The 22,778-nt window shown below is 56.8% G+C and overlaps 1 protein-coding gene and 1 non-coding gene across 3 annotated transcripts in view; both read right to left on the bottom strand.

Moving 5' to 3' along the window:
* PADI2 (peptidyl arginine deiminase 2) overlaps positions 1-21,648 on the bottom strand; it is a 43,781-nt gene extending 22,133 nt beyond the window's left edge. Inside the window, exons 1-4 of one of the 2 annotated variants that reach the window (XM_047082804.1) lie at positions 21,477-21,648; positions 8,221-8,404; positions 7,213-7,285; positions 1,714-1,775 (exon numbers count right to left, since the gene is read on the bottom strand). In XM_047082804.1, the coding sequence (XP_046938760.1) occupies positions 1,714-1,775; positions 7,213-7,285; positions 8,221-8,404; positions 21,477-21,568 (411 nt within the window). In that variant the 5' untranslated portion in view covers positions 21,569-21,648. Of the gene's footprint in view, positions 1-1,713; positions 1,776-7,212; positions 7,286-8,220; positions 8,405-8,561; positions 8,638-21,476 lie in introns of those variants that run through there. The other variant, XM_047082805.1, reaches the window with a different exon arrangement.
* LOC124516806 (small nucleolar RNA SNORA72) lies at positions 13,560-13,693 on the bottom strand. Its single transcript, XR_006963195.1, has one exon. It is a non-coding gene; the product is annotated as a small nucleolar RNA SNORA72 (small nucleolar RNA).
* Positions 21,649-22,778: the final 1,130 nt, after the last annotated feature.

The raw sequence follows: 22,778 nt of genomic DNA, 5'->3' as shown, positions 1-22,778 counted from the left end.
CAGCTGTTTGCAGACATGCTGAGTGGTCCAAATGGGACCTGCAAGGCGATCCATTCTCTACGCTGCAGCCAGGGCCGAATTGGAACGAGCTCCAACCAGATCATGTTGCTTTCCTGCTTTAAGCCCTGCCGGGGGCTCCCTGTTGACTTAGGATAAAGTCCCCATCCCTCACCGCAGGCTGCAAGGTCCGGCGAGACCTGCTGGCCCTCCTTCAGCACCCCCCCACCTTCCCCCTCGCTCGCTCTGCTCCCCCAGCTCTCAGGCCTGTGCCCTTACACGTCGCTGTGCTCACTGCGTGGTCCGGTGTCCCCCTAACCTGGCCAACCCCACTCCTCCTTCTGGTTGTGGCACGGCCATCCGTTCTTCCTGGAGGCCCTTCTGATTCTCCAGCCCTGAGCATCCGCCCTGGGTCTACACTGAGGGCATCGTACACGTCCTCTCTGGGGATGAACTGGCATATGAAAGTAACATATGCCCCTGGCAAAAATATCGGTGACGTAGAAGGCCAGGAAATGGAAAATAGGTAGGAGCAAACCGCCTGGATATACGCAGGGCGAAACCAGTGGAGCTGAACAACTGGCTTGAGGGCAAAGGAGAAAGCAGCATGAAATGGACAGCAGAAGGCTCTCGACACGAGTTAAAATACACACGCGCGCGAACCACACTGTGCGTTCTACGAGAATCATGAGAACACAGGGGTGCCTGGGTGGCTCCGTCGGTTAAGCGTCAAACTCTTGGTGTCAGCTCGGGTCATGATCTCGTGGTTTGTGGGTTCGAGGCCCCACATCAGGCTCTGCACTGACAGTGTGGAGCCTCTCTCTCCCTCGGTCTGCGCCTCCCCCACTTGTGCTGTCTCTGTCTCTCTCAAAATAAATAAAGACAATTTAAAAAGGAAAAAAAGAATCATGAGAACAGAAAGAAACACCTTGAGCCCGTTAAAATGGCCCTTTGCCAGGAAGCAGAATGGGAGTGTGGAATGCAGGATAAAAGGAATAAATGAATGATGAATGAATGAATGAGTAGAACAAGAGAGGCGTTGTGTGTGCACCATGAAAAATAACATGCACGGGCGCCTGGATGGCTCAGTTGGTCGAGCATCCCACTCTTGATTTCAGCTTAGGTCATGATCCCAGGGTCTTGGGATCAAGCCCTTGTGTTGGGCTCTGGGCTAAGAGTGGAGCCTGCTTGGGATTCTCTCTCTCTCTCTCTCTCTCTCTCTCTCTCTCTCTCTTTCCCTCTGCCTCCCTCCCCCCACTTGCTCTCTCCTCTAAAGTGAGAAAAAATATATGACTGGAACTGAGAACAATTAATGCAATCTTTCCTCCTGACAGTCCCCCTCGTTCAGTTTTAAAATTAAAAAAAAAAAAAAAAAGGGAAAATAATGAGAGCAAATGCTTTGGCAGCACTTTCTCTGTGGCAGGACGTCATTATTTCCACAAACTAGTGTCCCATCCTGTGTGTGTGTGGGGGGGGGGGACTGAGACTCAGGAAAGGGCCCTGTAGCTATTGCTTTAAGGAGCCCGGCTCCCCCGTGAGCTCTGCCACGGGTGTGCCATGTGTGGGAGCCTGCGCTGGGCCTCAGTCTCCTCCTCTGTAAAAGGGGAGCTGTCTGTGTCTGCTGGGAGAACTACGGGATCCATCCTGGGGCTCTGCCCCCAGGCACTTCCCCCCCCCCACCCCATGCCAGCCCCGTTTGCCCTGGTAACTAGGTACCTTTCTTGGGTTGTTTTTCTCCACCACGCCATCCCGGTCTGCGTCCACATCCAGGGAGATCTCTGGGGACAGACACATGGGTGAATTGTTGAGCCTGCCGGACAGGGTGAGGTAGGCCAGGGATCTCCCAATACTTCACTGTTCCGCAGGCAGTTCTGGGGGGTAGGCGGGATGAACCTCACTCTACAGGTTTAGGAGCCTTGGCTCAGAGGGGCCAAATTGTGTGCCCTGTGTGAACAGGTAGCATTAGCAGAACTGGGACACACACTGTGTTTGGTCAGATCTGAAGCTCACATTTTAAAAACTTTCACAGGCAGGGCGCCTGAGTGGCTCAGTCGGTTGAGCGTCAGACTTCGGCTCAGGTCGTGATCTCACGGTCTGTGAGTTCGAGCCCCGCGTCCGGCTCCGTGCTGACAGCTCAGAGCCTGGAGCCTGCTTCGGATTCTGTGTCTCCCTCTCTCTCTCTCTCTGCCCCTCCCCTGCCCATGCTCTGTCTCTCTCTGTCTCAAAAATAAATAAACATTAAAAAAAAGTTGAAAAACTTTCATAGGGGTTCCTGACTGCCTTTCCCAGTCTTCTGTCCTGATGGTGCACACACAGGTGGTACATTTGTATGTGATCTCTTCTAGAACGCCCACCTCCCACCAGGGTTTTACTGTGGGTGGGAAACTAGGTCTCCAACCCCTCTGGATCTCAGGGTGCCCGAGAAGCCAGGCTGTCAGCTAGAAGATCCAGGGTGAGGTCCCTGTTTATTCTTTCTTTTGGGGAAGGGGCGTTTGGTGACCTTAGGCCTGTCCCGGGGACAGGTGTCACAGAAACTGTGTGGGGCAGTGAAATGAGCTCAAGATTTAGTGTCAAGAGAGTGCTAGGTTTGAACCCTGCTTTTCTGCTTACAAGCTGTGTGACTTTGGGCAGTTTAGACAGCCTCTCTGAGCCTTAGGTTCTTTACCTGCAAAATGGGGCCCTTCCTAGTCGGAGGAGGTGTACTAATTGGAACAGTAGGCACTGCTGACATTTCGAGCTGGATGCTTTGTTGTGGGGACTGTCCTGTACACTGGAGGATGTTTAACAGCATCTCTGGCCTCTACCTGCTGGATGCCAGTAACACCCCCCAATTTCAGCAATGAAAGTGTCCCCAGATATTGCCAAATGGCCCCTGAGTTAGAGACTAACAGGGAGGGGCAGGGGAGCTTGTCCCAAGGTGATGGGGATGTCACACAATGGAACAAGCTAGTCCAGGTCCCAGAACTGCCCCGTGGGCTTGGCCTCACGCTGAGCATGACTTGGACAGAGGGCAGGAGTTGGGTGGGAATGAATGCATTCCTGGTCTGTCCTCTTGGCAGGCAGGCTCTCTCCCTGGCTCGGGTGGGAAGGAGGGTCCTGGCACAGGAAGGGCACTGATGTCACCATTCCGGAGATGGCTCACCCTAGGGATTACACTCAAGTCTTCCCTTTGCCCATAGCCCGATTCCCTGAATGTGGCTTTTCTGGGTCTAGGAGGAGGCAGGGCAGGGGAAGCTTTTAGGGTACTCTTTCGTTGGGAGAGGCAGCACCCCAGGGTCCCAACCTCTGCCTCCCTAGGGATGCCAGGTGCCATAGGGCATGATTAGGTAAGCTTCTCCCATCGACCATCTGCTCAGCCAATCACTGTTGGTCATCTACTATTTCCAGGCACTATACCAGGCATGGGGACCCAGCAGTGGGCATTCAGGGCATAGCGTCTGCCCTGGAATCGCCGGTCCTATGGGATAAATATTATTGTTGCCGTTGCACAGGTGAGCAAACCCAACCTCAGAGATGTCACCTGTCAGCAGACGGGGCTGGTAACCTGGAGGCTGGTGCAGGGTAAGGATGCTGGGGACAAAGTGGTGAAGGGGGGTGCCCCCAGCTGCTGTTAAGCGACCGAAGTCTCAGATGGAAAAGCAGTATTGATTTTGGCTCCCGGACCTTCATGAATGTTCCAGCTGGACACTCCCCAGTCAATGCGGCCTCTCCGCGAGGTTGGCTTCCCGAAGCTCCGCCCCCGAGAACCAGCCACGGACCCGGGCTCCTTAAGGAATCCCTTTCTTTGCTTTTCAAGGTAACAATCTCTCCTGTGTGCGCAGTTCCCCTTGCCAGAGGCAGAGAACTTGCCATGCAGGGAGGAGTTATCACTCGCCCTGCCACCCTCGCCACACAGACGAGGAAACCGAGGCACCCAGCAGGGAAGTGACCATGATGTCCCCAGAGAGTGCAGAGCCAGGCATCCCGGGTGGGCCTCTGACTCCAGGCCCCTGGCCTTGTAAGGCCATTCCCAGAGGGGCTGGCCACATCCCCACCCTGGCGCACCCCTGTGGCTTTTGTCTCTGGGGCAAGGTGGCGCCCGCCATGGCAGTGGCGGGTCCACGAGAGCAGCGGATCACAGGAGAGAAATTACGAAGCACTTAATTGTGTTCTACCTCATGATGAGTTCCTTAAGTTAAAACATTTTATCGATATAATATTTGCACATAATGCAAAAAAAAAAAAAAAATCAAATAGCACCAAACAGCTTCTAAAGAAAAATAAGTTTCCTGTCCATCCCATCGCCTCACCTGCCCGAGGCAATCTCTGTTGCTTTTCCTTGATTTGTTAACTTCAGACACGTTTCATTGACTTCCTGTTAGGATATTCAGGCATTACCTAATTGGGCCCTCTTATCACCCGCGCCCAACCGAGGACTTCTCCCCCTTCAAAGCTTCCTCCAAAGTTCAATTTAACTAGATTCTGACGGGATGATCCTTGTAGGGACAGAGAATAGGGCTCTCATGACCCTCCCAGAGCTCTGCCCTCTTGGGATAGCTCTGTCTTCCCCGGGAGGGGGGGGGGAGGGAGGAGAGGAGAGGACATCTGTTTCGGGGCATCTAGGCTCCAGACGACATTTCCCAGAGGCTCTGAGTCCTACCTCAGCTCCCCAGAATAGCCCTAAGGTGTCAGGTGGCCTCTGGGGTGTGGGGCAGATTTATGGGAAATGTCACTGGGATTGGGTTCAAGGTAGTCTGCCCCGAGAATCAAGACACGGAGGCTTGACACAGAGGCCTGAGCATCCTGGGAGAGGCCGCCGGCCCCCATGGACAGTGGCAGGGTGCCTGGCCTTCTTACGTAACTGGGCAGCTTGGGGTGTGGTGGGGAAGAAGGACTTTTTCCCCCACAGCCAACTAGGGCAATCATCCTAGACTCTGGGGAAGGGGTACAAGGAGTGAGATCCTTAGGTTGATGCTAAAAATTCTCAGGGCTCGCGTCGTGCTCCTGTTGCCAGGATAGCAACAAAGAGGAGCCCGTCCCCCACCCTCATTCCCCTCAACGGGGTTGGGGGAGTGGCGGGGGGGGCTTTGCAAATCAGCTGTACCTGGAGTCTCGAAGGCCCTCGGGGACCGCGGGGCCCAAAGGCTTCATTTCACAGCTGGGGAAAAGTGAGGTCTAGAGGGGTGGGCTCCTTGGTAAGTCACACGGCAAGTCCTTGGCGGGACTGGGAACTGAGACCCGGTTTGGCCGAGGGCACCATGGGTTTATTTCCAAATCCCAGGAGGAAGACTGAGGGGCAATAAAGATCTTCCAACTTGCTCAGGCAGAGGGGAAATGTGGCTACCCCCAAGCAGAAGGGAGAAAAGAAAAAGTCCTGACTGAGCATCTTCTTTGCACACAGCACCCCATCGGGTCCCCATGAGCACAGCGCAAGCATGCGCCGTGAAGAGGAGGGCCCTGGGGCTCAGAGGGGTGACGGTCCCTAGGTGGCTGAAGGGGCAGGGCCAGAACTTAGACTTATCCGCAGCCAGGGCTCTCTCTGCTCAGCGTGGGCTCAGAACAGAACTAGGGTTCAATGGGGGCGCCCGGGTGGCTCGGTCGGCTAAGCATCTGACTTTGACTCAGGTCATGATCTCATGGTTCATGAGTTCGAGCCCCGCCTCGGGGCCCTGTGCTGACAGCTCGGAGCCTGGAGCCCGCTTCGGATTCTGTGTCTCCCTCTGTCTCTGACCCTTCCCTGCTCATGCTCTGTCACTCTCTCTCAAATAAATAAACATTAAACAACAATTTTAATGGGCAGGCTTATTACTGGAGTAAACCACAATTTTACTGACCCGTGGAATCTAAACTATCTGGACGCGTAGTTAGTATGTTCTGGGGTCTCGGCCCTGCTGCTCCCTCTGCAAACAAGCTTCAGGGTCTTTTCGTGGAGAGGGGGGTCCAGTCCTGCCTCCTCACGGGGCATTGCCATCTGTTCTGTGTGCCTCGCTTTGGCAGAAGTCTCGCTAATGGCATGCTCAGCCCTCTGGGACCACCCCCGTTGGACAGGCCTCTGGCCGCTGCCCTTCCTGCTTTGTCACCAGTGTCCCTGTCTCTGTGGGATTCGGTTTCCTCAGGGCCGGTCATCTGAGACATCCTCACGTGCATACACCTGCTGGCTCCCGCCTGCAACGGGGGAGGCGTTGGCGCCTGTCTCCCAAGGCCCCGCGGAGGGCGTCCTGAGGACCCCACCCCAAGGCTGGGCTCTCCCTCGTGAGGTGCAGAAAGAGGGTCAGGGTAACCAGCAAAAGAACCCACTGGGGAAAAGGTGAGAAGCAGGGGAGCGTTGCTGTTGAGCCCATTTTGGTGGCTAACGGCACACGGCTGGAGGAGGCAGCCCTGACGTGGGAATTAATTGCTTTCTGGGGGCAGTTCTGAGACCCCCCCCCGTCGATCCTTGGGACAGCTAGGAGAGTAGATGGCAATCGTGACAGTAAAACGTCTAGGATTGGAGCCTGGCACGCTGTAGGTGCTCAATAAAGCTCAGGAGTTTCTCCTTCTCCTCCTCAAAGCACCCAGCACAGGCCGGGACACAGAGTGGGTGTTGAAGAAATGGAAGCCATTATTACTGTTTTTAAAGCGCTCAGCACAGAGTTGACTCTCAGTAGCTGGTGGTTCTCTCCCCCTGCCATGTGGCAACTCTATCAATGCTACATTAAGGCTGGACAGACAGAATGACCCCCTGAAATATCCTCCCGGAAAAAGCATATACACATGTACATGGAACACCTCGACTGCAGAAGAAGCCGACCTGAAGGTCTGGAGAAGACCCCACCCCATGTGCCCTGGCACCCGAGCAGGGGAGTGCTGTGCAGATGGGAAGGCCCTGGGAGGGGAATAATCCTGAGCTCCGGACTCAACCTGCTGTGGAGTTGCTGTGTGACTTTGAACAAGTTCCCTAACCTCTCTGGGCCTTGCTGTGCCAAATGCCAAATGAAGGGCTTGGACTAGGCGAGTTAAGGGCCCAGGCATCTCTGTTTCCACGGCTGGGTCCAGGGTGAGTTGCTGGCGGGCCAGGGCCTGCCTCCTCCTGCAGGACACCCCCCAACCCAGTACGGAAGGGACTGGGTACCTGTGCATCCCTTCTCGGGCCCGCATTATTCAGAGGAAGCTCCGAGTGCCAGGTCCGCGGCACTGAAAACAGGCCAGGTGCCCCTGGGGAGCAAAGGCACGCGGGCCACAGCCCCACCAACTTACCGATGGCCGTGAGGAAGAGCCCAGCCTGGTCAATGGGCATGCTCCCCTCCTCCTCGTAGTAGTTGACGGTGACCTTGGCAGGGAGGGGCACACCGGGAGGGAGAGAAGAGCAGAGATCACAGATCACAGGCAGCAAGGTCTGCAGGGACCCCCCTCCCTGACTCATACCTCACGGCCTCTCAAGCCAGTTCTCCCCTAACATGCAAACCGTCTCCTCCAGGAAGCATTCCTGGGTTGCGGGGCTGCTTCTGTCCAATTATCCAACCGGACAGGGGCCTCCCCTCCTCTCAGAGGGCATCCGGGGTGCTGACTGCTTACCTGTGTGCCCCGGTGCATTCTGCTGGGTCTACCATGGCGTATGACTAGCTTCTGCTAAGCAACCAGGGCACGGGACTGAGGTTGTTTGCTTTGAATAACGCCCAGAGCCATCACTGCCGTGGGGCACATGGCAAAGCTCGTAATCAAAGGACCCAGCGAGGAGACATCTGGTCTCAGCTCCGGGCAAATCACCCAGGGGCACTCAGTGCCCCATTTAGACCCCGCTGAGACCGAGGACGTTGCGGGGTGTACCTTCCAGCGATTCTAATAGATCACTCGGCAGCCGACAGCCTTAACCTTCCACGAAATCACCACTCGGCCGTCTGGCACGGAGCTTCCAAAACAGTAGCCACCAGCCACACGTGGGTACCGAGCACATAAACGTGGCAAATCTGATTTCACACGCGCCGTGCGATACGGACTTGGTACGACAAAGAACGTGAGCCAGCTCCTTAGTCTTTCTTTTATGCTGGTATCACGTCAAACTCGTAAGACTGTCCTCTATGGTGTTAAGGGCCACGCACTGCGAAAATTAGGCCCACCTCTTTCTTTTCGCCCTTTCACTGTGGCAACTAGACAACGGGCAAAAGGGGGGGGGGTGTGGTTCCCACTCGCTTTGCGCTGGGACGGCGCGGTCTAGCTGGGCCCCTGGTCCCCGCCGCCCTCGGAGCACCTCCCCGGCCGCGGTACCTTGTCGCTGCTGGCCTCGGTGCTGGCCTGGCTCATAGTGACCCGCAGCGTGGTGCTGGGCGACAGAAGCCAGCGCTGTTTGCCGTTGGCGGCCACCTCCTCGGCCTGCCCGTCACGCACCACCTCTACCCGCACGCGCTCTGAGTGCTTCAGGCTGAAGGTCTGGGCCTCGGCAGGGGCCGCACTGGAGGGAGAGAGGAGAGCGGGTCGGAGGAGGCGATCCCCAGACAGGTGGGACAAGGGGCTCCAAGAAAAAACTTCTGGGGGGCCAGGTGGCAAGGGCCCTTCTGGGGGATCGGGTCTGGGGGCCCCCGCAAAGGACCCCGCTGCACTACAATCACCTGGTTGTGAGGAGGGCCCTCAGTTAAAATACAGATTCCTTGGGGGGCGCCTGGGTGGCGCAGTTGGTTAAGCGTCCGACTTCAGCCAGGTCACGATCTCGCGGTCCGTGAGTTCGAGCCCCGCGTCGGGCTCTGGGCTGATGGCTCAGAGCCTGGAGCCTGTTTCCGATTCTGTGTCTCCCTCTCTCTCTGCCCCTCCCCCGTTCATGCTCTGTCTCTCTCTGTCCCAAAAATAAATAAACGTTGAAAAAAAAAATTAAAAAAAAAATACAGATTCCTTGGGCCCGTCTCGTACCCACTGAGTCAGAACGTTCGAGGGTGGGGCCTGCGGCTCTGAATTCTTAATGGCTTCCTCATGGCTTCCGACGGGTACCCGTGTGGTACCTTACGGGTCCAGGCCCAGAGGCCTGGACCAAGGAATGAACTTGCTCCAAAGGCAGGGCCCGCCCCCCCTTCCCGTGTCTGAGCTACAGGCAGAACTTGGTGGAAAGGCCTCAAAGCGGCAGGCGCCCAAGTGCGGGGTCTGCCCAGGGAAGGAGCCTGGAACTTGGGTCCTCAAAGGGCAGGGGTGAGTTGGCTCTGTCACAAAGGCCCCTCCCGCCGTGACTTTCTTTCCCACCTTGGAACTTCCCCTCTCACAGTCATTCCTAGGGGTTCTGGGGCGGCCTTCTATGAAACGGTGGTACATTTGGAATTCTTGAAAAGCCATTAAGATTTCAGGGCAGGAAGCGGACTGGTTTGATCTGGTTTGATCTAGGCACATTTGTGTCCCCCCACAGATACACATGTTGGAGCCCGGCTCCCCAACATGACTGCATCTGAAGACAGGGCTTTTAGAAGATAATTAAAGTGACATGAGGTCATGCGCACGAGGTCCTGTCTGATAGGGCTGGCCGCCTTACGAGAAGGGGAAGAGAGATCTTTCTCCCACGCACCGAGGAAGGCCACAGCCAGAGAGCGGCTACCCGCCCGCCAGGAAGCATTCCCACCCCAACCCGACCACGCTGGCCCCTGATCTCAGACTTCCGGCCTCCAGGGCTGGGAGAGAGAATTGGCTCTTTTCAAGCCCGCCAACCCGCGGTATTTTGTTACTGCCTGAGACACTGGTTTAAGGGGAGGCCACAGGAAGGACAGGGAGACTGGGGGAGGAAGGTGTCCGGGGAGGACAGTTTTGCTAAAGCCAGTGCCCAGTCTGAAGAGGGCTCAGAGGGATTTAGGTGGGATTCCCCTGGGCTTTGGGACTAAGACATAGAGGTAAGTGTCAGCTTTGAAGGCACATCTGCCGTCCCGAGGGCCCGGCACTCCCGGTTCCTGAGCTGTTCTCCACTACAGTTGGGCATCAGAATCACCAGAGGGTGCGGTCTAAATCCTCAGGGTTTTTCTTTTAAGGCTGGAGATTTGCGGATCCTCTCCCCGGAGCGTCTGGCTGGCAGAGCGGAGGTCCGGCCGGGGCAGCTGCAGAGGTGAGCAGCGGCCAGAGGCTGGGTGAGAGGTTAGCAGCATCACCTGGAACACTTGTCTAAATGACGATCGCCGGGCCCTCCTCAGAGTTTCAGATTCAGACGCTCTGGAGTGGGGCCTGAGACTTTGCATTTCTACCATTTCCTTCCTTTCTTTTCTTTTCTTTCTTTCTGAGAGAGGGAGGGCACAAGTGAGCAAGGGGCAGAGAGAGAATCCCAGGAGGTGCAGAGAGAGAGAGGGAGAGAGAGAGAGAAGCAGGGCTTACCCGAAGCGGGGCTCGAACTCACGAACCGTGAGATCACGACCTGAGCCCAAGTCAGATGCTTCACGACTGAGCCACCTGCGTGTCTACTGTTTCGGGGACCTGTTGGTGATGCTGCTTCAGAGCTACACGGGTCTAGGGAGCCACTGGTTTAGACGCCCGGCAGTGCAGTCTGGTGGTTAGAGCTCTGGGGTGACCAAGGTTGTGAGTGAGTCTGTGGAGGCCGCCAGGCAGGGTGTCTCTGAGCCAGGCCACGGACTGCAGGGGCCGCTGGCCAAGACCACTGGTCCGGGGCACTGCAGGAGAGCGTGGGTCAGGGTCTGGCCGTCCATGCCCGGGGCTGGGAAAGGAGCCTGAAAAAGCTCCAGGGCCACCCTGTTTCTTGTCCAACTGCCCCCTTCTGAACTCCTGAGCCCATCTCGGGGTCACTGAGCTGATCTGAGGCTGGACGCTTGTTGGCGGTGGGCTGCTGTCCTCCGTCCACACTCATGGTTGGGAGAAGCAGAGTCACAGCAAAAACCCGGGTTGGGGGTCCACTTGCTTGACACGTGGGCTTGAGCCCAATTTTGCCACTGAGTTGCCGAGGGAGGCTTGGGCGTGCTCCTTGCACCTTCTGCGTGTCCATCTGCCCACCCAGAAGACACCCACCCACCCCTCCTGTCCCATGGGCTTTGTCCGTCATCCGTCACAGGGCAGGGACTGAGTTTTGTCTCAGGGTGTTGCCACGGGGTACCTGTTCTCTGGATGGCAAGCCCCCGACGGCTTCAGGGGCTCCCCGCCCCGCCTCCTGCAGAGACCAGCGTGGGGCTGGGCACATCACACACACCCCAGCAAAGAGGGTGGAGCTGAGCAGGACAGAGGTGAGCCTTCTAGAAGTGCCAGGCGGCATCGCCCAAAGGGCACACGTGTAAGACGCTGTGAGGTGGCACATGGATGCACAATTGAAAAGATTTATGTATTTATTAAAAGTGTTATCTTTTCGGGGCGCCCGGGTGGCTCAGTCCGTTGAGCGTCCGACTTCGGCTCAGGGCATGATCTCGCGGTGTGTGAGTTCGAGCCCCGCGTCGGACTCTGTGCTGACAGCTCAGGACCTGGAGCCTGCTTCCGATTCTGTGTCTCCTCCCCTCTCTGCCCCTCCCCTGCTCATGCTCTGTCTCTCTCTGTCTCTCAATAATAAATAAATGTTAAGAAAAAAAATTTAAAAAAAGCGTTATCTTTTCATGGCAATTGACAAAGGATTGCCATTTATGGTAATAACATAAGTTCCCCATTTATTTATTTTTATTAAAATTTTTTAAGTTTATTTATTTTGAGAGAGAGAGAGAGAGAGAGAGAGAGACAGCGTAAGTGGGGGAGGGGCAGGGAGAGAGAGAATCTCAAGCAGACCCTGAGCTGTCAGCACAGAGCTCAACTTGGGGTTCGGACTCCCGTGAGATCATGACCTGAGCCAAAACCAAGAGTCAGACACGTAACTGACTGAGCCACCCAGGAGCCCCTATTTACTTATTTTTTATTAAAATAGGCTCCAAGACCTCGTGATGGAGAGTCACATGCCCTACCCACTGAGCCAGCCAGATGCCCTGCAAGATCGCCACTTAAAGTTAGGGGCGCCTGGGTGGCTCAGTCAGTTGAACATCCGACTTTTGATCTCAGCTCAGGTCATGATCTCATAATTTGTGAGTTCGAGCCCCGCATCAGGTTCATCCCCTCTCTCTCTCTGCCCCTTCCCTGCTCAAGCTCTCTCTCTCTCTCTCTCTCTCAAAATAAAGAAATAAACTTAAAAAAAGTAAAATAAGATAAAGTTATAAAATGTGAGTTGATGTAAAGAAAAATGTTAACAGTACTACAGGTAGAATACAGTGTGGGGGAAAAATCACAAGCCTGGGCAATTGTGGTCTCAGGTCAGGAAAATATTCCTCTAGCCCAAGTCCCAGCTTTAACCATCAACTTGCCGGATGGCTTTGGGCAACGCACTTTTCCTCTGTTTCACCAAATGGAAAATGGGAGCATGACACCAGCGGGAGGCGGCTGGCACCGGGGGAGCGCAGGCCCTGCACCCAGGGGTGAGGAGGGAGGCACTGAAAAGCTGGGGATCTCTCGTCTGGGTCCCCACTTCCCTTTACGCACAGCCACTATGATTTCATCTGGTTTTATACGTTGGGTTTCTGCATACAGTTTAGAAAACAATGCTTTACAAACTCACAGGGCAGGATGAGTTTTAGGACCCGACTTTGACAACTGCTGCTCTAAGTGATGCTTCCTGCCACCTTCGTTCCTCGGGGCCAGTGAGAAACTGGAGGAGGCCCCAGAGGCTCAGGGGGTTAACGCCTGGCCCTGGCTGGCATTGGAGCTCCAGGGCCCCATTCCCTCCTACCCCAGCACCAGCCCTGCTCTGAGCTGAGCAAACAGCTATTCTTGGAGCGGCTCTGGCAGAAGCAACAAAGGCACCCATTGTCCCCTGGAGATCCTGTTGGCTGCCTCCCTCCCCAGAAAGAACCAACCTCTCAGAGCTCATCCCCCAGAAACCCGAGAACCAGGGGCTGTGGGCACCTTGATTGTCCCTGGAGAAGGCAGGGAGGGGCCCAGGATAGTATCGAGGGACCGAGTGGGGAAATTGGTGGCGGCCACGATCAGGTCACGATCTCACGGTTCATGAGCTCGAGCCCCACGTTGGGCTCCGCACTGACAGCATGCAGCCTGCTTGGAATCTTCTCTCTCTCTCTGCCCACCCTCCGCCCTGCTTGTGCTCTCTCTCGCGCTCTCAAAATAAATAAATAAACTTAAAAAAACACTGCATTTCTTCCCCCCCCCCCCAATTTATGGAGGAACAACTGACAAATATAATTGTGCATCCAACATGATGATGTGCTACACATACACGTTGTGGAATGAAACTGCATGTCTTTCTTTTCTTTTTAAAAAAATCTGCTTAATGTTTATTCATTTTTGAGAGAGAGGGAGAACGTGAGCAGGGGAGGGGCAGAGAGAGAGAGACACAGAATCTGAAACAGGCTCCAGGCTCTAAGCTGCCCTCAGAGAGCTGGATGTGGGGCTTGAACTCATAGACTGTGAGACCATGACCTGAGCCGAAGTCCAACGCTCAACCGACTGAGCCGCTCGGGTGCCCCGTGTCTTTTCTTCGTTTCGTTATTCATTTAGTGGCAAACTAACAACGGTTATCTTCAAAAGTTATTACAGCAAAGGTGCTATCATTTCTCGAGGTGAACGGGAGACCTAGGATCACGGACCCTTCCCGCCTAAGAGGCATCCCTGGGGTATGTCACCAGCATTTGCAAAACCAGGACTAGGGGAAGGGACAGGGGTCTGGGGACACGCGCGTGGTCTTAATACGGCGAACGTGTAGCCTGGAGACTGCCTTACTAACAAGCTCCCACAGTTTGAGAAGCAACGAATTGGACACAGAGAGGAGGAGGACGAGCAGAGGATTCCCGGCAGCACGGGCAGCCTGGGTGGCCGTTGAAGCGACGTTAGCCGAGCGCGTTGGAGAAACGAGGGAGAGCAGCGTGGCCGCGGTTTGTGAGCAAAGGGGAGGGGGGTGGCGGGAGGAGAGGACCTAGCTCATGGCGAGGAGCTGGCCTTCCCCCTGCGCCCCCCCCACCCCCCGAGGGCACTGATGGCTTCTAGGCTTCGGTGACATGACCGTTTTTGCGCTGTAGACAGATGGCCCAGGGTGCGGGGTGGGGAATGCGTTTCAGGAGAGCAACAGCGCAAGGGGGGGGGGGTTCAGTGAAGTGACTGCCGCTGTCCTGGTGAGTCAGGATGGCGGTGTGGGACAAGGTGATGGCCGTGGGAATGGAGAGTCATGGCTGGTGTCACACAAAGGAGCTTTGAGCAAGACTGGAATGCGGTGTCAGATGTGCAAGAGGGAGGTTGGCTGAGCCCGGCCCGAGGGAATGGACTGCGGAGACCTAACAAGTGCCCGGCCCCGCGAAGGTTTTAGGGCGTCCGAGGAACCAGTCGGTTTCTCCGATCTTCGCTCAGTCAGAGGGAAGGGTCACCAGCTTGGCCTCGTGGGGCTGGGGTGCCCACTCGGCCCCAGGCGTGAGGGCACGGCGTGCCCGCTCCTAGCTGGCATCTGGAACTCTCGGCTTATCCACCTGTCCCGGGCCTCGTTAACACCAGGCGGGGATCACCCCCACAGGGAGCCCAGCTCCTGGCGGTCTGACTGCGACATCCTGCCCTCGGGTCTCTGCAGGATGTGAGGGGGTTCGTGGGTGCCAGCTTGGCAGGCAACGCCACGGCGAGCACCCTCCAGACGGGAGGAAGGCAAAGCCTCTAGCTGGCGTGATGGGGGCTGGGGACGGGGATGGGTCTCTCTCTGCCTGGTGACCTCAGCAGCCTCTCTCAGGAGGCACTGGTGCTTCCAGCCGCCCCTCTCCTTAGGGCACAAACAGTCTCCTCTGTGGCCACTCCCTCCCCAGACGCCTTCAGTGGCTCCCCACTGCCTACGTCACAAAGTCTAACGTCTGAGCCTGGCAGTCAAAGCCCTGGCTTGAGCTCACTGACTCTCTAGCCTTACGCTCTAGGCTACGGAGTCGATGCCCTTTCTGCCCCTGTGGGTCCCTACTGTCTTGCCAGGTACCTTTGCTCCTGCATGGCGTGTCCTGTGCACCCCATGACACTGTGCACCCTGTCCATCCTTCAGCTTGGCTGCCTCCTCCTCCAGCAAGTCTTCCCTGATGCCATCCGCCAGGATTCCTCCCTCCCCCCACTTTGTTGGTGCCTCAAACGGCACTTAAAACAAATGCTCAACATTTCTTTCCCATGAGTCTCATGGATGTTTTGAGGCCATAGCTCGTTATCGTTTTACTAATATTACAATAAGCCCAACGGTACTTCACGATAATGACTTACTGAGTATTTACTACGTGCCAGGCGCTGTTGGAAGCCCTTGACTCACGGGATCTCGGTCCATCCTCCCGACACCCCATGAGGTCTGTCTCAATATCGTCCCATTTTACAGGGGAGCATGTTGAGACTGGCAGAGGGTGAGCACTTGCTCCGAGTCTCAGGGACGGTGTTGGCAGAGCGTGGGGGTAAATTCAAGCTCTCTGAGCTCTGGGTCTGGTGGCTCCCTTCCTGGGGGAGGATCCACAGGTTACAGTCTTCCCTAAAGGTCCTCTGGTGGAAGGCGAGGGGAGAATGTCAGGCCTGGCTCAGGACAAGAGCAAATGAGAGGCCCTTAGGGACCCCTAGAGCTCCCTGCTGATTTTGTAGGTGGGGTCAGAGGCCCAGAGAAGGGACACCGAAGGCTCGGGTGAGTGGCCTAGATAGTCAAAGCCCCTGGCCATGGAGTCTGGCGTGGCTGGACAGGCAGAGCTGCCTCTGAAAACTGCCCCCCCCCCCGCCCCATCTAACAGGTGTCTGTCCAGCCGGGGGAGGGGGGAGAGGAGAGGTCAATGGTGGTGAGCCCCTGTCACCATGCTCCCAACCTGATGCAGGGCCCTGAGGGCAAGGAGGGAAGGCTCTCGGGGACCCCAGCTATGCAAGCTGGGCCGGACACACAGGGTACAAGGTCCTCCTTAGAACGCGGCCCCCCTCCCCCCAACCCCTCCCAGGAGCTAGCCTGAAACCAGAGCCCCCGAACCGCTCCTGGCAAGGCCTCCTCTTTAGGGTTGAGAGCGCTGGGTGCTGTTCTAATTTATGAGGCCTCCTGACTTGGCCTGATTCCCCCTATCATCATTCTCTTAGGAGCAAGCGCCGCTCTGGCCAAGCTCGGCTACATGCCCTTGACCTTCCACTGGCCGGTCCAACGGTGCTCATCCCTTGAGGCTGGGGGTGGGGAGCTCAGCCCAGTGACAGGCCAGTCTACATGCATCACTGGCCACATCCATCCATTCATTTACTCAATGAAGGAGCCCTTCATTGACTCGAGGGCTGGAGGTGTATGGGAGTGAGGAAGGCAGCCGGTGTGGAGAATGCTGCTCAGAGGAGGTGATATCTGAGCTAAGCCTTGGTGGATGAAATGTCAGGCTTGCAGAGGTCTGGGGGATGGTCCTCCAGGCAGAGGGAACAGCATGTGCAAAGGCCCCGTGGTGTGAATGAGCTTGGTGTGGTCGAGAGCTAGTAGGATCCACAAAACCAGTGCGGCCAGAGTGGAGTGTGTGCAGGGTCGTTGGCAGGAGATGGGATCGGTGAGGCAGGGCTTGGCACTCTAAGGGAAGGGGAGATCATGGCACACCAAGTCTCCATTGCTTCTAACTGGATCGCAGACCCTCCCTGGCCTTTGTCCTAAGGATACTTTCTAAAACACTCATACCAACCGAGGAACAGGGAGGGAGGGAGTCTGAGAAGAGTCGAGGGAGTGAGGTGGTGAATTTTGAGGCTCTGGGCTCTTCCCCAAAGTGGGGTACAAATCTGTACCCCTCCCTATTTTCCCAACATTTTACTGTGCCTGCTTCTCCCGCCCTGGTACCCTCCTTCCTATCTTCTGCCCGAAAGTGATGGTCAAGATCCTGCCAAGAGACATGGCTGGTCAGCCTCTGCCCTGGGTTATGCCAGGGGAGGGCGCGGGGATCATTCCCACCTCCCTTCTCATCCTGAGGTCAAGTGTAATTTAGGAGGCCACCCTGCAGAGGCAAGAGACAACTGTTCACATCACCCGTGCCCTGAAGTTCCTGTGGACTTCAGGATACGGATCCTGAACTTTCTCCAGCAGAGTGAGGGGGCCGCCTCTCACCCCCCAGGACTGTGTAAACAAAGGGAGGGGTAGGAGAATCTGCCTTCACAACTTGGTCTGTGGGTCAGCGGGAGAGTCAGGCAGAGTGTGATCACCCCACTACTTGACCCCGCGGCTGCCCTTTCTCCAACGCCTCCCAGCTCTGGGGGTGTCCCCGCTGGGAAACCAAAGGTGAGTGGGGAGGAGGGTGAAACCAACATGGGAATGTCACTGCTCTGTGCCCTCACTAGCTTCAAGCCAGGATCAGGCGGGGGCCCCGGCAGCCCCAGTGAGGAAGCAGCTGCCAGCTAAAGGGAACATCGGGGGAGATGGTGCGGGCAAGGCGTACCTGTGCCAGACCTAAGATAAGATGCTTGGGCGTGAGAGAAGGAAACAGAAAGTGCCTTCAATAACTATGGCAAAGCAAATCTCTAGATAAAAATCCCCACTTCCCCTTTTCTGTGTGTTTAGTCACAGCTCGCTAGAACCAGCACCCAGAATGTGCCTGGGTCAGGGCGTCCACCCCCAAAGGGTCAGTGTGGCTGGGGAGAGGGGGGGGTCAACCATAGGGTCTGCTGAATAACGGGGCAGGTAGGTCCCCACCGTGTGTCTGGGAGGGGAGCCGCGTGTGCGTCTTAGGAAAGGGGGTGTGGGTGTGGAGACTTGTTCATTCTCTTTTGTCACTCAGGAGTGAGAAGTCAAAAATAGTCCCTTACTAACTGGGCCCAGGGTCCACCAGGCCTTGTCCCTTGATGCCTCCACAGAGACCCTGGCGGGGGCGTGGGGGAGGGGGGCTCATGTGGGGTCTGGCGTCAGTACCTGTGTCTGGGTCCAGAAGGACTCATTGGGAAGTGCAGGGTTGAAAGGGGGCGAGTGAAGTGTCTGGGGGCAGCGGAGGGTAGAAGGGACACAGGCTGAGAGGGTCGCCCAGTTCAACCTGCTAGTTTGAAGGTCACACAGGATAGAGTGGAAGTTAAGTCAGACAGACCTGGCCCGGAGTCCTATGTGACACCTCTCTGGGCCTCACTTTCTTCATCTACAACATGGGATGATCTCAGCATGACCCCCAAGGTCTGCGATGAGGAAGATACAAGATAATGCATTTGGTTTCTCAGTGCTCCCTAAAATCTCTGCCATTATTAATACTGACAGTAGCTCGTAACGCTACCGATATTAGGCGTGACAACAGCAGTAACAGCTCCAGCTGCTTTGTTCTAGAAAGGGCTTCCTTCCACTAGACCGGTGGTTCTCAAACCTGGGGGTGACTCTGTCCTCCCACCAGGGGACCCCTGGCGTTACCTGAAGACATTTTGGCTTGTCACTTTTGCAGGGGCATTGCTACTGGGGTTAGAAGCCAGGGATGCAGCTAAATATTCTACGAGGCACGGAACAGCCCCCTCCCCGCCCAGCAAAGAGTTATCTGGCCCCAAGTGCAACGGCGTTGAGGTTCAGGACCTCTGCTCCAGACTTGTGCTGTTCAGTACAATGACAACCGCCTACCTGGGGCTCTGGGCACTGGATGCTTGGTGAAAACTGAACTGAGATGTGCCATAAGTATAAAACTTACACACTGGATTTCAAAGACTTAGTATGAAAAAGACAATGTAAACTATCTCACTAACAAGTTTCATACTGATTACATACTGGAATGCTAGTATTTAGGATATATTGGGTTAAATAAAATATATTATGAAAATTGGGATGCCTGGGTGGCTCAGTTGGTCGAGTGTCCAACTCTTGGTCTCAGCTCAGTTCACGATCTCACAGATTTGTGAAACAGAGCCCCGATCTGGGCTCTGTAGAGACTCATAGAGCCTGGCTGGCTAAGATTTAAGAAAGAAATGTTTGCAGCCTGGGAAACAGCCGGTTGAAAAGCAGCAAAGCAGACCAGGGAAACCAGGTGTCCTTTGAAATGTCAAGCCTGGAAACAGCCAGACCTTGCCACTGTGTAAATGCTTAATCTAAGGTAGAAAAACAACCCCCTTCCTGTGATGTATACACTGCCCCCATCACGTTCCGCTCGCCTGCCTGCACGTCACTACCCTGATTGTACTCATCAGCCAAAAACTTAGGAATAAGCTTTGATCCTGCTTTTGAAACTACATATTTCTTTCCCCTGCAGCCTTTGAGATGCACTGATAAGATTCTCAATAAAAACCAGGCAAGAGCTTTGCTCCGGGCCATCACCACTCGAGTTCTTGGCCCCCTCGCTCTCTCCTTTCTCTGATTCAGAAGCCTGGAGTAATCTGTCATTTGCTGCCCCAGGGTTTGCTGATCAAACCCGGCAGGGCTCTGTGCTGACGGCCCTGCTTGGGATTCTCTCTCTCCCTCTCTCTTTGCCCCTCCCCAACTCGTGCATGCGCACACTCTCTCTCTCTCTCAAAATAAACATTTAAAAATATATTTTATGAAAATTAGTTTCACCTCTTTATTTAGTGTTTTACTTATTTTTGAGAGAGAGAAAGAGAGAGAGAGAGGGAATGAGCGGGGGAGGGGCAGAGAGAGAGGGAGACACAGAATCTGAAGCCGGCTCCAGGCTCCGAGCTGTCAGCACAGGGCCCGACCCGGGGCTTGAACTCAGGAACCACAAGATCGTGACCTGAGCTGAAGTCGGATGCTTAACCCACGGAGCCACCCAGGTGCCCCACACCTCTTTCTTTTAATCCTAAAAAATGGGGCCACAAGAAAATTAAAAATTTACACTTGTGGCTCAGTTTGTAGCTGGCATTCTGTCTCTGCTGGACGGTGCTGGTCTAGACTGCACCTCTTCTCTCGGGGGTGGGGGAGTCTTAAGGGAAGTGCAGTTGCGGGGTGTGGGTTGTGGTGGCAGTGGCCGCTTTCTTGAGAAAGGACAAAGCGGATCATCACAGCTCTGCCCCCTGGCAGAGGGAGGGTGAGTCCACACCTCCCCGACTCAATGCCCGCCCCACCCCACCCCGCCCCGGGGCTGGGCCTCTCTCTGCCAGGACAAGGTAGGGCAGGAGGCCTGAGCATGGCCCCTCTCTTTTCTCCCCATCCCCCCTCCGGAGGCACCATGCCAGTCTTTCAGGCTGCGGCAAAAGGGCCCCAGTGCACAAACAGGCGGGTATGGGGACAGCTGAGGCTTAGAGACCTAAGTGCCCTGGCTACCTGCCCACCCCCTGGCAGTGCTCAGTTTAGGACTGGGGGTGGGGAAGGGAGGGGAGCTCTCCCAAATACTGAGGCCTGGACCACACTTCACTGCTGCGTTATGACCCTCAGAAACCACCCCTGGAGTTTCCATGTGGACAACCGAGGCCAGGGGCAGATGCCTGGGGAGGGTCCCTCATCTGCGTGGTGACCAGGACCTTCGCCTTCATGGAAGGAGGCTGGGGCTTAACGGTATCGGGGTGGCCAGTGCCTGCCCAAGAGGTGGCAGGCGAGTGGGTGGGCAGGGCTGCTGGGGCCACCGGAGACGACAGAGGATGGGCTGGGGAGGGTGTGTGGGAAGACACAGGGATGGGATTGGTAAGGGTCTGGGGAGGCGGGTGGTCCAGATGACAGGGCAATTTGGGAGCAACACGTCACACTGGCACCTCCAGCTCAGCTCAAGGCACAGGGAGGTTAGGGGACCTGCCTAAGGTTATCAGCATGGGGTCCCGCCTTAGAGTCCGGCATGCTCTCTCCTGTTGGCACTGGCCCCTCCAAACTCTAGCAACGAGGAACATTTCACATGCTTGGAATAGAGGGCTGCTATGGCAGAATGGTCACAGAATGATCCTACCTGGACCCCGTCCACCTTTTCACTCACACCAGCCACACCTTCGCAAGGATGCCCCACAGAATTACAGGAGATGGACCGCTGGCCTTGCCTGCTTCCTGGGGGCTGGGGGCTTTGGGGGGCATGGCCTCAATCCCCCCACCCGATGTCCTGCTGTCTCAGAAATCCTGCACCCTGCCAACATTTGTGGGCAAGTGAAGACGGGGAGGGGACAGGGTCTAGAATCAGGGACGCTCTTCGGACAAAGACCCCCACCTCTGCACCCTCCAGCCTGGCAGAATAAAGTCCTTCTCAACCCCAGGGTGAAGTCAGGGGAAGGCATTTGGGGACAGGAGCTCACAGCCAGTGCCTGGGGACAGGCAACCACGGGCAGCCCCCACAGGGCGAAATTGGAGCCCGAGCAACCCCCAGGGCCAGATTCCGCCCCAGGGCAGCTCCCCTCTGGCCTGGCCCCAGCCCCCCCCCCCCTCCCCCAGCAAATCCTGGAGAAAGCTCAGCTGATTCGAGGTGAGTGGGGAGTCGGGAGGGTCTGAGAGGAAGGGGAGGGCCTGGGCGGAGAAGGGAGGTGCTGAGGGGAGAGGATGGCGGGAGGACTAGGGGTGTCTCTGGGGTTGTCCTGAAAGGGGCTGGACGGGGTCAGACCGTGGGAAGATTGGAGGACAGGGGAGGGGCCCTGGGAAAGGGGTGGTGAGGTTGCTGGGTCTGTGTGAGGGTCTCGGGATTTGGGGGGGCGAGAGGCGGGGGGTCTCGGGCCGTCGCGGTGGCCCTGCTCACCTGTAGACATCGGTCCAGAGGTGCGTGCCCAGCACGTACACCGCCTCCACGCGGCTCCCGTACTGCAGCCGCACGGTCCGCTCCTGCTGCATCGTCCCCCAGTGGCCGGCCCTGCGCCCGTCCTCGCTCGTCCAGGTCAGGTCCGCCCCGGTCACCTGCAGCAGGTGAGTCCCCTCGAACCGCCTGAGCCGCTGCGGCCCCGGGCGGCTTTATCTACGGCCGGTGGGCGGGGCGGCCGGCCGGCCTCCTCTCGCAGTGGGCCGCGGGCCCGTCCGTCAAGCGTGGCCACGCCCCCACCCTTCCCGCGCGCGCGGCCCCGCCCCCTCGCCCCCGGAGCCTGTAATCCGGGTGAGGTCAGCGGTTGCCAATTTCCTCCTTTCCACGCTTGCTTTGCTGGCTCGATACACTTGCAGTGGGCTCCCAGCTACCGGCGCCAGGACGCCGGGGCCAGTCTGCCCTCCGGGCGCCCCCAGTTTTTCAGGGCAGATAGTGCAACTGTGCAGCTGTCAGAGGTCAGAGGGGAGAGGACAGGAAGCGGCGGGAGCCCAGAGGGAGTGGGCGCCCAAACCCAGCCTGGGGGCCGGACCGAGCCTTCTTAAAGGAGGCATTTGCAAACTCGGGGGAAGGGAGGCGGGGGAGTCGCCAGGAAGCCAGATACAAGCTGACATCCCTCCGCCCACCGGACAATCAGGGAAAATGGGGAGGGGGTGGCAGGGGAACCCAGCAGCCTACAGGGTCAGGATGCCAAGTCAAGGCATTGGTGAATGGGTGGGCGGTGGGAGCCTTGGCGAAGTGAAAAGGGCCATTCTGGCTGTGGAAGATGGAGGTGCCCTGGGGCAACGGGGGTGGGGGGGTGGTGGTGATGAAGACCCCAGCTGGGGCTGTGTGAGCGGGGGCCGGAGAGGAGGGGATCGACGTGAGCAGCGGTTGTGGGGTGTTGATGTTCTGGGGGAAGGGCAGTGAGGGGTCGCGTGCTGGTCTGGGCTGCGGGGCCAAGGAGGGTGGCACCGCAGGGGTCAGTTCGTGTCTTGTGGAGGCTGAGGTGTGGGACGACATCCAGTGGGAGCCCACACCGGTCTCAGACCCTCCCCGCTCCGAATCTGAGCCAGGGCCTATGCCTATTCAGATAATTCAGCCAGCTATGAGTAAGTGTTCCTTGGTAGAGTGGACAGGAGCTGGGGGAGGGGGTGGCGGGGGGAGTGAACAGAGGTTACAAGAAAGAGGGGGCAGGCTGGAGGGGGTGTGTGTTTGAGGAGGGGGCAGGACTGCTGGGGCAGGGGAGCCCTGGGAGGGGGTGCACTT

Source organism: Lynx rufus, unplaced genomic scaffold (genome assembly GCF_022079265.1).
Source record: "Lynx rufus isolate CCGP_SWC_20201006 ecotype Redwood Valley unplaced genomic scaffold, mLynRuf1.p SCAF_2, whole genome shotgun sequence".
Lineage (NCBI taxonomy): Eukaryota > Metazoa > Chordata > Mammalia > Carnivora > Felidae > Lynx > Lynx rufus.
This window is presented reverse-complemented; position numbering and strand designations above follow the sequence as displayed.